The 13,971-nt window shown below is 40.1% G+C and overlaps 1 protein-coding gene across 2 annotated transcripts in view; it reads right to left on the minus strand.

Moving 5' to 3' along the window:
- The window catches only part of Spata9 (spermatogenesis associated 9), a 41,008-nt gene continuing 27,037 nt past the window's right edge, over positions 1-13,971 (minus strand). The window contains exons 4-5 of one of the 2 annotated variants that reach the window (XM_052159560.1): positions 5,968-6,063; positions 1-443 (exon numbers count right to left, since the gene is read on the minus strand). In XM_052159560.1, coding sequence (XP_052015520.1) covers positions 159-443; positions 5,968-6,063 — 381 coding nt within the window. In that variant the 3' untranslated portion in view covers positions 1-158. Of the gene's footprint in view, positions 444-5,967; positions 6,064-12,410; positions 12,512-13,971 lie in introns of those variants that run through there. The other variant, XR_007973686.1, reaches the window with a different exon arrangement.

The raw sequence follows: 13,971 nt of genomic DNA on the forward strand, positions 1-13,971 counted from the left end.
TCTATGCCATATAGATACAAGAGGATGATGTCATAGTTTTCCCTACCCTGCCCTTCTTAAAAGAACTTTCAGCTTATGTAAATTGGTCTTCTAGTATGTCTGATGAAATTTATCTGTGGATAGATAACTATTGAGCTCTCTAAAGGTATTTGTATTTCTCATTCATTCAGTTCAGCCGATTGATCAAACACGGAATGTAAAACCTGGATCTTGTTACTCTGCTTGCTGGCAGGAGGCTTGGGTTGATCTAGAAGGTTGTCTGTCTTCTCTGGCAATGACCTGTAAGGCTTTGCTTTGATTTCACCTTCAGAAAACATGGGCTGCGGGAGCACGGGCTCAGAGAAGGCTTTCCTAAAATTCTCGCTCTCTCTATTTTGCCTTATGGATTCTTCTTCTTGGAAAATCTTCTTTATCTTTGCCAGAACAGCATTAACACAGACTGCCTGTACCACAATCCAAAACAAAATAAAACAAAAATGTTGAAAAATAATATTTCCTTTTAATGTACTATCAACCACAGACAAAAAGTAACATGTCTAACATATTCATTCTACATATTCTAATTTGAAAAGCCCTTCCTTTGAAGAAACCCTGACTCATGGCAAGTGATAGATTGACTTCTTATCCTAAATATGGAAAGGTGTTTAAATAAAATGTGTGTTAAAATAACCTCAGAAGTGAAAAACGCAACAAGTTTAATCATTGAACTTACTCTGCATCACTACTGATGCCAAGGACCACCAGGAGAGAAGGGCAGCAGCTATCCCATGAAGCTAAAAGGAACTACACTAGTTTGCCTTGCAGAAGAACCGCCTCAAGATGACATGTGGGCAGCGAACACTCAGGCCTTCCTCTCTTTCCAAGCACCTTACTTTTCTGTGATTGTGAGAGCCCTCTGGCCGCGTGCTCTTCCATGGAGCTGTCACAGTGATGCTCCATGCATGCATACTGCATTGCACCTTAATCTTGCCATCCTCACACCAGTCCCTTGCCCTTCCCTAGTAATCCTTCCACTAGCTTATGTCTTTTTAAAAATCATTCACGTTTCCACACAATGACACAAAACACACTATACTTTTCTTTGTGTCTTTTGTATTCTCCTAAATGACCTCAAATTCCTTTAATGTTTTCCCAAATGTTATAATTTCATTTCATAGGTTTCCTTTGCATTGGTATAGATGATCATGACATTGTTGCCTTAAATCTATTCAATAATGTATTAAATATATTGGTTTACAAATGTAAATCCATCTTACCATCCCTGAGATGAAGCTGACAGTTGTGATGATGTTTTTAATATATATTTCAATTTGTAAGTATCTTATTAAGGATATATTCACCTAAATAATTTCAAAGATAATCAAGTAATATCAAAGATTATATTGGCCTATAGTTTTTTCTTCCCTCCCTTTTTTTCCTTTATTGTTTTTTATGTTTGTAAACCTTGTATTAGTGACTTAAAATATGTTTTGAAAAATTGTGTTTTGAGTGGTGATTAAAAGAATGTGTGTTTTGCTACTGTTGTATGGAATATTGTGTAGACATTTATTAAATCATTGACTTTTAGTGTATTTAATAAATGTTTGTTGATATTTTTGTCCCGATAGTCTGTGTGCTGGTGAGAGCAGGGATACTGAAGTCACCCACTAGGACTGACACAGTGGTATTATAGTCTTAGCTCTCCCTGTATGCTGTGCAGTATTTGTTTAACATGATTGAGTGATCCAACCCTCGGTATATATGGATTTATAACCATTATATATCAATGGATTGTTCCTCTTATGGTTTGGATGTGAAATGTTCTCCACAGACTCATGGACTGAAGGCTTGGTCCCAAATAATGGACCTATTTTGGGAGGTACTGGTAACTTTTGGTGATAGTACTTCCTATAGTAAATAGTTCATTGGAGGCATACTCTAGGGGTCCAACCTTGCCTTGTCCACCTCTCCTCCCCTGCTGCTTCTCTGACATTGAATGGTCAGCTTCGGCCACCTGCCTCCACTGCTGGGCTTTGGTTCCACTGTGAAAGCTAGCCTTCACTGACAGTTCTGACACCATGAGCTAAAATCAACCTTGCCTTCTTTAAACTTGTTTTGTTCAGTTACTTGTTTCAGTAATAAAAAGCTGCCTAGTACCGTTCCTTTTGCTAATATTTAGTGATCTTGCTTTTCATTTTTTCTGAATATTTTGGCTTGATCTCTGATTTTTTTATGTGAATATAGATTCTCCTGCTTGGCTTTTTATTTAATTTTTTTAGAATATATTTTCTGGTATTTCATTTTTAGTTTTTGTATGACTGTGAGGGATGTGAGTTTCTTGCAGGCAACATTTCTTAGATCTTGTTTTATATTCCAATAAATCACTTTGAAATTTTGTGTGCATTTGTGTACTTGTCATGTGTATGTGTGGTATGTATGTATGTGTGTAGGCATGTGCACATATGCATGGAGTTGAGAGTATTTTGGGCATCTTCTTCAGTCACTCTCCACCTTGTCTTTTGAGATGGGTTAGCTTACTGAACCTAGACTTAGTTCACCTACACTGGCTTGCAATAAGGTTTACTTGTCCCTCCTCACCAACCAACAACCAATGTTCAGGTTCTCACTGTGTGACATACACAGCTTGTTTTGTATATATAACGGATCCAAACTTTTCATTTCTGTCAATTCTACTTGGTTCTAAATCCTTCTTTCACTAGGAACATATATAAAGTTTTCTGCTGTTATTTCACTTACAATAAGTTTCTCTGTGTCTTCTATAACTTGGCTCATTCATCAGTTATTCATAAACATATCCTTCTAACCATGTCACTCTTCTTAACCATTTATACTGTTCATAACTTATCTTTTGCTCCCTCTGTCTTTTATATCTTATACTGTGCCTTCCAGTTGACATTGTTTATTGGTGAGGCTTGAATGAATTTTCCTTTTTCTAGTTTGTTTTATTCTTTTTCTGAGTTTCATCTTATTGCTTATATTGGTTTGCTTGTTTTATTCAACTGTTGGTTTTTATTCTATTCAAACTCATCATTTTGAAAAACAGTCTTTGAATTCTTTGGCATTTATATGCTTCAGTATCTTTGGGTTCATTTATAAACTGTCAGAGAAGTGGTGCTGCCTTATTTTCTTCATAGTTCTTGTATTTCCACATTCAGATTTGTACATCTACTAGAATGGATATCTTTTCTACCTTATGCAAGGGTCTTCTTTTTTTTTTAAATTTTTTTTATTCGGTATATTTTTTATTTACATTTCAAATGATTTCCCCTTTCCTAGCCCCCCCACTCCCAAAAAGTCCCGTAAGCCCCTGCAAGGGTCTTCTTAATGAGAAGCCTTCTGAGAGTTTTGTATGAACTATCACTCAAAGATGAAAGTAATCCCAGTAACAACAGGAAAACAAACCTTCTGAACATAGAAATATAGCAAGCAAATAATAAGCAAAACAGCAATACCACCACCAATAGCAATAGAAAAGAGTCAGAAGTAATACAGAATAAACTAAAGAACACTAAGAGCAGTAAGATAGACATTTTACAATCCAATTAAAAGGAAAAGTAAAATTAGATGCAAGAAAAAAATAATGAAAGAAAAGAAGTAAACACTAAACACTTCCTCCTAGCTGAGGTCCATGGATTGAGAAAGCTACCTTCTTTGTCCTCTGTTCTGCCAAGTATGGTTGGTAAGGAAGGGGGATATTAGACACAAACAAGGCCTGTGGTCATTAAATTTCTCTCCTAACAGGTAGAGCTGTATACTCACTGAGCCTTATTCTGTAGTGCCTTGCATTTTCTACTTGGTTTGGTCAAGGATATGCCTGTGGCATAGCTGTATTCATAGCAAAGGCTTTCAGAATGCATGCTATAAGAAGCCATCATGCCCCAGCAGTGTTAATGGGGCTGATTGGACACTCCTCCTCTCTTGAAGTTTGGTTCCTTATGAACCCCAACAATCTTTGATAGGTGAATGCTCTCTTACTCCAGATGTCTTCCATCTCTATCTCCCAGGGCATTGGCAAATGTCTAAATAAAAGTGTATCTTTAGAGGCCCAACAGAGTGTGGGAAAGAGACTACTAACCTCTGACTGGTGACAGGATAGTGGGGGAATGGGGGTAGGGAGAAACCTGTGGGACGTGTTCTACTGCCCTTTCTCTGCGCACTTCTTACCCAGCTCCTATAGTAAAGTGCTTGCTCTTGTCCTTCCCTCAGAGAAAGGTGCCACTGACCACTGTGCCCTGCAGTTCCCACTTTCCAGTGCCTCTGAGTTTTGACCATTCTGTGTAGCCTGAAATCCAGAGTAGTTTAGTCTTTAATAATGCCCTTCTCACCGTGAATCCTGGCTCCAAACTCTAAGTGTGAGGAATGAGTCCCCTTAAAACAAAACAAAACAAAACAAAAACAAAAACAAAAACAAAAACAAAAACAAAAACAAAAAAACCCACAATACTAGAAATGTAAGGCTTGCATGGGCTATGAACTTTCTCCACTGCTAAGACAGGCTGATGGTAGCACAGTGACTGTCTGCACTCTGCCTTCTGGGTATTCTGGCATGGAGACAGCCCCTCAGCTCTGTTGGGGCCAAAGTTGGGAGTTTACAATTTTTATGTGCTTTTCTCCAAGTTGCCTTGCTGTTTCTTTGTGCTTTTTAGCTCTTCTTCACCTGCCTTGATTCCTATAGCTTTTCCCTTTTCTTTTCTCAGAATATACTTTGTTGTACTGACTCTTCCCATTTGCATAGTCATGCAAAGGACACTTCTGTTCCACCATCTTCTTACAGAAGGCATCAATGCAGTGTTTTGAAGGTGGATTCAGGTCTGATTTTCTTGAAAGGATAACAGCAAAGGTTTGAGGTCTCCAGCTGCTCACCTGTCTACTGATGTCCTGCTCCTCATTGTAAAACACAGCAACACATATGCTCCCATTGTTCCCTTCAGTTTTGACCCTGCCTCCTCTATCTCTTGCTTGCTGGGATTACAAGTTGCACAACCATGCCCAATTCATATAGTCATATATGCATTGCTTGGAACTAAACCTAAGACTTTTGTGCACAGTAGGTAAGAACCCTACTAACTGATCTGCATTATATTTCCAGCTCTCCCTGGCCAATCTAGAAGCAGCTAGTCAACTTACACACACACAAACACACACACATACACCAGCTGTTCAGTTTTTAATTTGGACTACATTAAATTTATAGGTTGTAGGAAAAGTTTAATACTATTATATGTCATAATATGATAAAAGTTAACAAATGTATAACAACTATGATGAAATCTTAAAAATTGTTAAGAGAAATTTCAAAAGGCCAAAGTTAACAAAGGATATGTCATGTTCATAGATTAGAAGAATTTACCCTACCAGTTATAAAGACGTTTTTATGAAGGTCCAGAGATTCACAACAAAACTGGTCTAAGAATAGACAAAGCAGCTAGACATAGTGAGTTTATAAACAAGCCTACACGCAAAGAAACTTGACTTATGACAAAAAGTTCCTGATAAGCAAAGGTAGATTAGCTGGGTACCATTGGGATAAGTGTGTGTCTCTTAACTCACACCAATTTCCACATGGATTATAAAGCAATAATATAAGTGAAAAGCAAAATAATATAGCTTCTGGAATGTAACAGATGAGAATGTTCTCATCATCTTGGGTGTAGGTCATAATTTATTTAAACAGGAAAAAACACAATATAAATGAAAATATTAGTAAGGTTAAACTATATTAGAATTAAGAAATTGTACTTTAAAAGATTCTGCTATCCAAGTACACAAATCATAGGATGAAAAAAATGAAATTTACCCGTATGATATCAAACAAGAATATCTTGAAATATATTTTCAAAGCAAAATCAATAACTTAGATATCTCTCAGAAAAATAAAAGACAAGTGTTAGATGACACCATAGATATAGTGCTGTCTTCAACAAGGCATGAAATACATTTATTTCTACAATCTAGCAGACAACTTACCAAATAAATTAGCGCTGCATAAGAAGCATACATTATGCTAGTTAAGGCAGTTTTTGCTGGAAAAGAAATTATTTCAAACAAAGAACCCCTTCTGACCTGTAAAAACAGAAAAAGTTCATTAAAATGAAAAACAAGGTTTCAATGTTCTATTTCACAATATTATCCTCAGAATTTTAAAATTTTTATTTTAAATTCTTCTGTATTTTGGCTATTTGTGCTTTTTTACACTATGAAAATATATTAATTCCTTCTTTTAACAAGAAGATGATTCCTTTTAATAATAAAAACCTGTGGCAAATCTACACAAATCTGAAGTCTCTATTTCTGGAACCTGAACTATTTCGTTTTAGCTGTGAAAAGTGCTTGCTAAGAGGTGCTCCTTGAGTATTAGAAAAATTCTTTGTCTTTTCTTAATACTCATGTAATCATTCTTTACTAAATTATCCACAACCTCAATTAAGCAAACAGCAACCACAATACTAAGCATTTGTTGGAGATTAGTGACCCATTTGGAAATGTTAATCACGGGGCTGCTGGGGGCAGCCTCAGCCTTACAAGATCACTAAGCCTCAGGCAAGTCTCAGTGGATGCCCAGCCTGCTACCCTGAAGGTATGCCTCATTATGCTAATAATGAATTTGCCTCTCACTTGTTTCTGGTAGCAGATATTGTTGCCTTAAACCTATTGGTATAACCTTCACTTTAAGGGGTTCATTCCTGTGGGCCACTTCTGTTGCTTTGAACAGACTGAAATGAGGGCCTTAGGATAAATATTTCCTTCCCTCCAGCAGTAAAATGGCTGTTAGCCATGCTCCTCTGAAGTAAGAGCCAAGCCACACAGCAGCTTCAGTGACTGTTCAATGACAGGGCTGTAACTAATAAAGTCATAGAAATGCACAGTGGATCATGCACACATGCTAAGAACAGTGTGTGCACTGCCCTTAAAATTACAGTGCTGACACTGGAGCTTCAGCTCAACGGGAAAGTGCTTACCTGGCAAGCACCAGGTTGAGTTATTCCCAGCATCACCAAAATTAAAATAAAATAAAATTATCTACACATAAGAGTACATGTTCCAGCTATGTGGGGACTGAGGCAGGAGGATTCCTTACACACAGCAATCTGAGGTCAGCCTGGGCAGTATAGGAAGATCTTACTTTGCAAAGTTTATTTACACCATCCTCCTCCCCACTCCCCTAAAAAAAAGCCAAAGTAATTACTGATAGTGGAAAGGTTAGGAAAATGAAATCTAACCAATAATATATTCTGCAATCTTTAAGAACATGCTGACGTGTATATGATAACATTTTATTGAATAAACACTTCGTTCTGTTACAGTTGTCATGCTGCTCGCTGTTTAAGCTGACATGGCAGTACGGGCTGATTGTCCCAGCTACTCAGACCAGCCGGAAGGTACAGAACAACCCTAGCTCAAGTAAAACAGCAGCAAAGCCAAATGTGTCCTTCATAAACACTCAATTTTATCCTTAAAACACCTCATAAAGGTGGCATTTTTGTTTTTCCCATTCTACTGAGAGCCAGGAGAAAGGAGACAGCAATGACCCTCCTGTTGTGACACAGCTGCTGAAAGGAAAGTCAGGCTCCAGCGAGGACTCCCAGGCCAGCTCTGAGCGCTCATCAGACAGTGGGCTGTGCTGCTGGAAGGCTCTGCTGCTCACTGGCCGGGATCCGGCTCTCAGCAACTGCTCCAAGACCACACGTGCTTGCTGCCATGCTCCCCAGCACGATGCCAGACCAAGTTCCCGACACTGTAAGCAAGTCCTAATGAAGTGCTTTCCTTTAGAAGACCAAACCCTTGGTCATGTGTCACTTCACAGCAATAGAACACTGCTTAAGAAACATGCACTGCATCTTTTTTACATCATAAACATCTTTCTTCATTTCTGCCTGTTAGCAGGAACAAGGTATGGAAAAATTATAAACAGGGAATATTTGGAAAAATACAAGTCTTTATTTACATTTTCTTGGTCTGTCTGAAATATTTTACCTTAAATTTGTTTTATTAATTTCATTTATTTATATATTTTTAAAAAGTATAGTATCAATGCCATGTCAATATTTTTTAGTTTGGTTTGGTTACATTAATATCGCACAATATATACATTTTGAGACAAGGAAAAACTTCCATCTTTAAATTCCATTCACATAATTGACTCTCTCGTCTCATAAAGAAGCACCTGTCTTCATTTCCTTTTCACTAATAGTGACATAAATTACAAGAAAGCCACGTTTGAGCAGCCGAGAAAATAAAGATCTGATTATATATAAGTGGCAGAGTGAAGAAGGACCAGGTCTCACTTCTCTCATGTTGTCCACAGTGACCTTGCTGAGGGACAGGGACAGCTCTCACTCTGTGACTAACAAACAAGTGCAAGGCGTGTGATGCTGTACAGGCAGGCCCAGGAAGATGAGGCTTCATGCAAGTTGGCAATTTGTGGCCAGGCCTTTGCGTAACTCACCACAGTTGTGAGTATAAGACTCCTAGCACTCCACGGTACAGAAAGCTTTGATTAGCATTTTGTTGAACATTATTCCTGAGAAAGCTTTTATTTGAATGGTCCAGCAGAGGTCAGATGCCCTAACTTTTTGGCCAGCTTGGAGTACTTTGAGATGTTCTCTCTTTGGGGAAATGCCCTCTTTCCCTAGGTCTGAATGATGCCTCCTAGGGTAGGTAGTGTTGGGCCAGGCCATCAAGAACCCACGAAGTCCTGAGATTTGTACTTTAAACTCTTAACTGGCGTTCACACTGAAGGCTGCAGGGAAGGTGGTAGTGAGGGAGGCAAGAGAGTTGGTTTTAGAAAGCTCACCTAAACTAGTTATCAAATGATTTAGTTAATAGCAAGTTAATGGAATACCTACATCACATCCCTCCTCCTGTGGCTCAGAGATCACCAAGGAAGAGAGGGAGAGAGGTTAAAAGAGCCAGCTTTTTTTGTGATGCAGGGGATGACGGTAGCGGAACTGTTTCCCAGTTTCACTATTACAGAGTTGTCGCACATACGAATTGATAGGGGCTGTGACTACATCCATAAGACTTGTGCAGGATGGAACCAGGAAGCATCCCAGCGTAGGAGGGGAAGGTGGCGGGGAAGCCTCACTTCTAGCTGAAGACCGATCAGCAACTGATGGCTGCTGCTGGGAGGCTGAGTCGGTTCTTCAGGCTGCAGCCTGAGAGGCTCCCATGATCCAGCAGACGGTCCCACAGCCATGTATACTGTCAGCAAGACACGGACTCTGTGGACGTAAAACAACTCAAAACAAAACAGAACAAAAGGAACTGGCATATGAAATCGGGGGACAGGGAGATTGAGGAGCTGGAGAAGGAATTAGAGGGAAGGGAATGGGGTCAGACTTTATCAAAACACATTCCATGCATGAGTGAAGGTATCAATCAATAAAAAAGCATTCAAAACCAAAGAAAGAAAGAAAGAAAGAAAGAAAGAAAGAAAGAAAGAAAGAAAGAAAGAAAGAAAGCAAGCAAGCTCACCTAAACCTGAAAAGAGGCATGAGTTCAGTTGGCTTGAATGCAATATCCAGGAAGTACAGAACTTCAGGCTCACTCAGGTTTTGCTCCCATTTTACCTTGTGCCCCCATGATGCCTATATACAGTCATCTCATCTGGACCCAGAACAAGCTCTTAATTCTGGGGCCCACATTGGCTGGCCTTCCAGAATCAACAGCGATGTCTGGAGCTGACTTGTCTTGGCTGAAGTCAGTATTTCGGCTGATTAACTAGGTCACTGCAGCAAGAGCAGCTGCAGGCTTTGGTCAGCCAGGCAGCCTACAGGCTGGGTAGACACACCGCTCTGAAGCACTGGTGCTAGGGATGCCAGAAACCTCCAGATAATTCTCCACTCAGAGTTTTCCATTTCTGAGACTTAACACATTAGCTATTCTCCTATCACTGTAGTCTTAGCTCTGCAGAACCTGGAAGAACTTGAGAAGAAACATGACTCAGCATTCACGTCTCTGTAGAGTCAGATGCAAAGGAAATTTCTAACAAGATAGCAATGGAGAGGCCAAACCCCAACTCATGTACTTAACTCATGACTGTCCATTGCAATTCTTTAAGTAATGAGTGGATTGGGTCTTTGGGCAGCTCATGTATGTATTTTAAAGGCTAAGAAATACTCACATGCTCCAGATCCATACATGCTCCAGACTCTGTAAGACCCAGGAGTCTGTCTTAGGGGCTCTGGGTCATTGTTCTCTCCCCCATCTTAAGGAAACATCTTAGCTCTCCCTATGCTGCATCGTGGCTCAAACATCACTCTAGTTATTGTCAATGTCCTAATGAAAATGCATCTTTGTTTCCAGGTTTTACAGAGAAATAATCTGCTTTACTGGTATTTCATATTAATAAAAGAATTTAGGTAGAACTAATTAAATTGTTTCAGGTTAAAAAAATGCTTCTATAGGGAGAAAAATGGTACGGTATATCAAGGAAGGGTTGATTGATGATCATGAACAAAATATGTTGTATAAGACTGTCCTAAAATTAATGAAGTTTAAAACAAAACCTTGAAACTCCTATCTCTCCCCCCCCCCCTTACCCTGCTTTTATGAGACTCCTGCCTCATCACTCTAGCATTCTCCTGTACTGGAGCACAGAGCCTCCACAAGACCTAGGGTCTTGCTCCTACCAATGCCAGATAAGGCAATACCACACAGAAGAGAAGGAAATATAAGTAAATAAAAATAACCAATAAAATATATAAATAAAAAGGAAAAAATGCTTCTTTCTCTCATTGACCACTCTCAGATCAGAGACCAACAGGGCACTTGAAAACAATCTTTAGACCATGAAACATAGCTTCAAACTGGTTATAGGTCACCTACTTTTCCCACAGCCATGCTTACGTAACGTGATATCCTCCAGGTGGTCACACAGCTTGTTCCTGTGAACATTAATTCCAGCTATCACCACCTTGAAACTCTCCACCATAAAGCTTCTCCTGGAAGCAGCTGGGGAAACTGACTGTGAGTTGTTAAGAACGGACATGGCTTCTCCACGCCGTGACTAGTGTGGTGAGGCACACCCTGCACACCAGCCCTGTGGAGACTGTTCTCAGACTAAGCCTCCCTGAGCCTCCCATCTCAGCCTTCCCACTCATGCTTCTATACATGCCTTCACTAAGCCTTCAGGTTCTGGAATTTCAGGCCTCTTCTGGATCCTTCGACAGTGTACTTTGCACCCTTTGATCACACACTTGCTACATTCAGCTGACAGTATCTCCATGTTTACCTGTTAGCTCTGTGAGGCAAGGAAGAAATATCTGAATGCCTGCTGCTGAAACTAGTGATTTTATTTATCACTAGTTTTTTAATTAGAAACTAGTTTTTATTTAATATTTCAATAAATATTGGCTGAATTAATTGAAGGTTAACTTATACTTTACTTACTTCCCAAAAGAAATGTAGGCATTTTATGTTACATTGTAAAAGAAGATGGTAAGTAGGACTGAGAGAAAGATGGGTCCAGTAACATGTCAGGCTGAGCTAATGTGGAAACATTCACACAAAACCACTGACAAATTCCACTTAAAATTAAAACCCCCAAACTTCATGTAAGGCCAAACCTATAAAAAAGTAAGATAAATCCCTATGCTAAGAGCAAAGAAGCAACGCCAGGGTAGCTCGAGAGCTTGTGTCTCGGGCACTCTGGGTCCTTACTGGACCTCCAGATGAATTGTAGTACCCAGCAGCACTGGAGGCTCCGACAGACACACGGTGGATGAAAGGATTTGCCAAGCTGCAGCTTCAGGGAGAGGCAGACTCCAACTGTAACCAGCACAACAGGAAGGGAGGACGCTGCTCCCTACCTAGGGCTGGCATTTTCTCTTTGGGATAATACCTTAGAGAGCTGTCTGAGATTCTCAGGATGGTGCAGAAAATCCTGGACTGGACTGGAAATGCTCAAAAGCTAGTCCCAGGTTGTCCCTATGCCCCTGGGGCACTGGCAAAATTGTTCTGGGAGGGAGAGTTCTGCAGAAGGTTTTACTAATATGAACTCTGCTGGGGAAATTCCAGTTAAATAAAATCATAAAACATAAGGAAATAGTAGCACCTAATATTTCAAAGAATAATCATTTAAAAGACCATTACACACCAGTCCCAAGCGCTGCGGGAACCGGGGGTTACCATGCAGACATAGCCAAGTCCAAGAACCATACCATACACAACCAGTCCCGCAGATGGCACAGACATGGCATCAAGAAACCCCGGTCACAAAGATACGAGTCTCTTAAGGGGGTTGCCAAGAATCACAACAAGAAAGGCCTGAAGAAGATGTAGGCCAACAATGCAAAGGCAGTGAGTGCGTGCACAGAGGCCATCAAGGCCCTGGTGAAGCCTCAGGCCGTCAAGCCCAAGATGCCAAAGGGCTCCAGCCGCAAACTCAGCCGCTGGCTTTCCTCGCTCACCCCAAGCTTGGGAAGCAGATTCGAAGCTACGTGGCCAAGGGGCGTAGGCTCTGCCAGCCAAAGCCTACGGTTCAAACCAAGGCAGGGGCTGCAGCTCCAGCTCAGGCTCCCAAAGGTGACCAGCCCCCCGTGAAAGCCCCACAGAAAAGGCTCCTGCCAGTGCGAAGACAGATGGACTGCTGGGACACAACCACCCACACACTATTTGTGGATGACCAATATCCTGTGCTGTTTTTAACAGATAAACTTAGGCTAGATCTGGAAAAAAAAAAAGACCATACACACACAAATATGTTCAAAATTATTGGAAAAATTTAAAGGGAGAAAGCTCTCTAAGACTGGGGGTCAGGGCAAACAAACAAAAAGAACAAACAGAATCCTCAGAGAAAGAACCCACAGTTCTTTTCAAAGAACTTCTTGCCCCTTAATGTGGGGCAAGAAGGAGACAGAGATGATAACATGTTCGCCATACAAGCATGAAGCCTTGGGTTTAAAAATGTAAGGGTTGGTGGTACACACCTGTAATCCCAGTGCTGGAAACTGTGTAGAGTCCTGGGCTGTCTGCACGCATAATGACAGACTGTCTCAAACAAGTCAATGGCAAAAAATTGAGGAAGATTCTTTACGTCAACCATTGGCCTCTATATAGATAGCCACCTTTACTCACATACATACATACATATATACAAAAGAAATTAATATGTTTTAAGTTTAAGATACACTGAATAGGTAGAAGAACATTTTGGGCATATTTAATTACTCAAGTTGATTTTAAAAAAAGAAAGAGCCAGCCGCCATGGTGCACACCTTTAATCCCAGAATTTGGGAGCCTGAGGCAGGCAGATCTCTGTGAGATTGAGGTCAACCTGGTCTACAGATCGAGCCCCAAGCCAGCTACAGCTGCATAATGAGACCCTATGTCAAAAGACTTAGGGTGGAGGTGCACAAAAATAAAGATGTGTAGAGTAAAACAAGAGGGCAGGGTATAGCTCAGCAATGGAGTGCTTGCGGACATGTGCATGGTCTTTGTTTCTATTCTCAATACTACTATAAATGAAAAAATACAACAAAATTAAAATACATTTCACAGGCATGTCAGAAAAAGAGTTTATAGAAACTGACAGAGACATACTATTTGAACAAGTTTTTGCTGAGATTTTGCTGAGGATTTTCAAGAATTGAATTAGTTATTATCAGATTGAGAACTCAAAATTTTCTCAAGAAAGCTTTCACCCTTCCTGAAGTACAGTTTGAGTTAGTAAGAGTTGAAAATTCTACCTGGACACTCCTGGGCATACACCCAGAAGATGCTCCAACATGTAATAAGAACACATGCTCCATTATGTTCATAGCAGCCTTATTTATAATAGCCAGAAGCTGGAAAGAACCCAGATGCCCCTCATTCCTCATTCCTCTGAATGGATACAGAAAATGTGGTATATTTGCACAATGGAATACTACTCAGCTATTAAAAACAATGAATTCATGAAATCCTTAGGCAAATGGATGGAACTAGAAAATATCATTCTGAGTGAGGTAACCCACTCACAAAAGAACACAC

The sequence above is a fragment of the Apodemus sylvaticus genome, chromosome 16 (assembly GCF_947179515.1).
Source record: "Apodemus sylvaticus chromosome 16, mApoSyl1.1, whole genome shotgun sequence".
Classification (NCBI taxonomy): Eukaryota; Metazoa; Chordata; class Mammalia; order Rodentia; family Muridae; genus Apodemus; species Apodemus sylvaticus.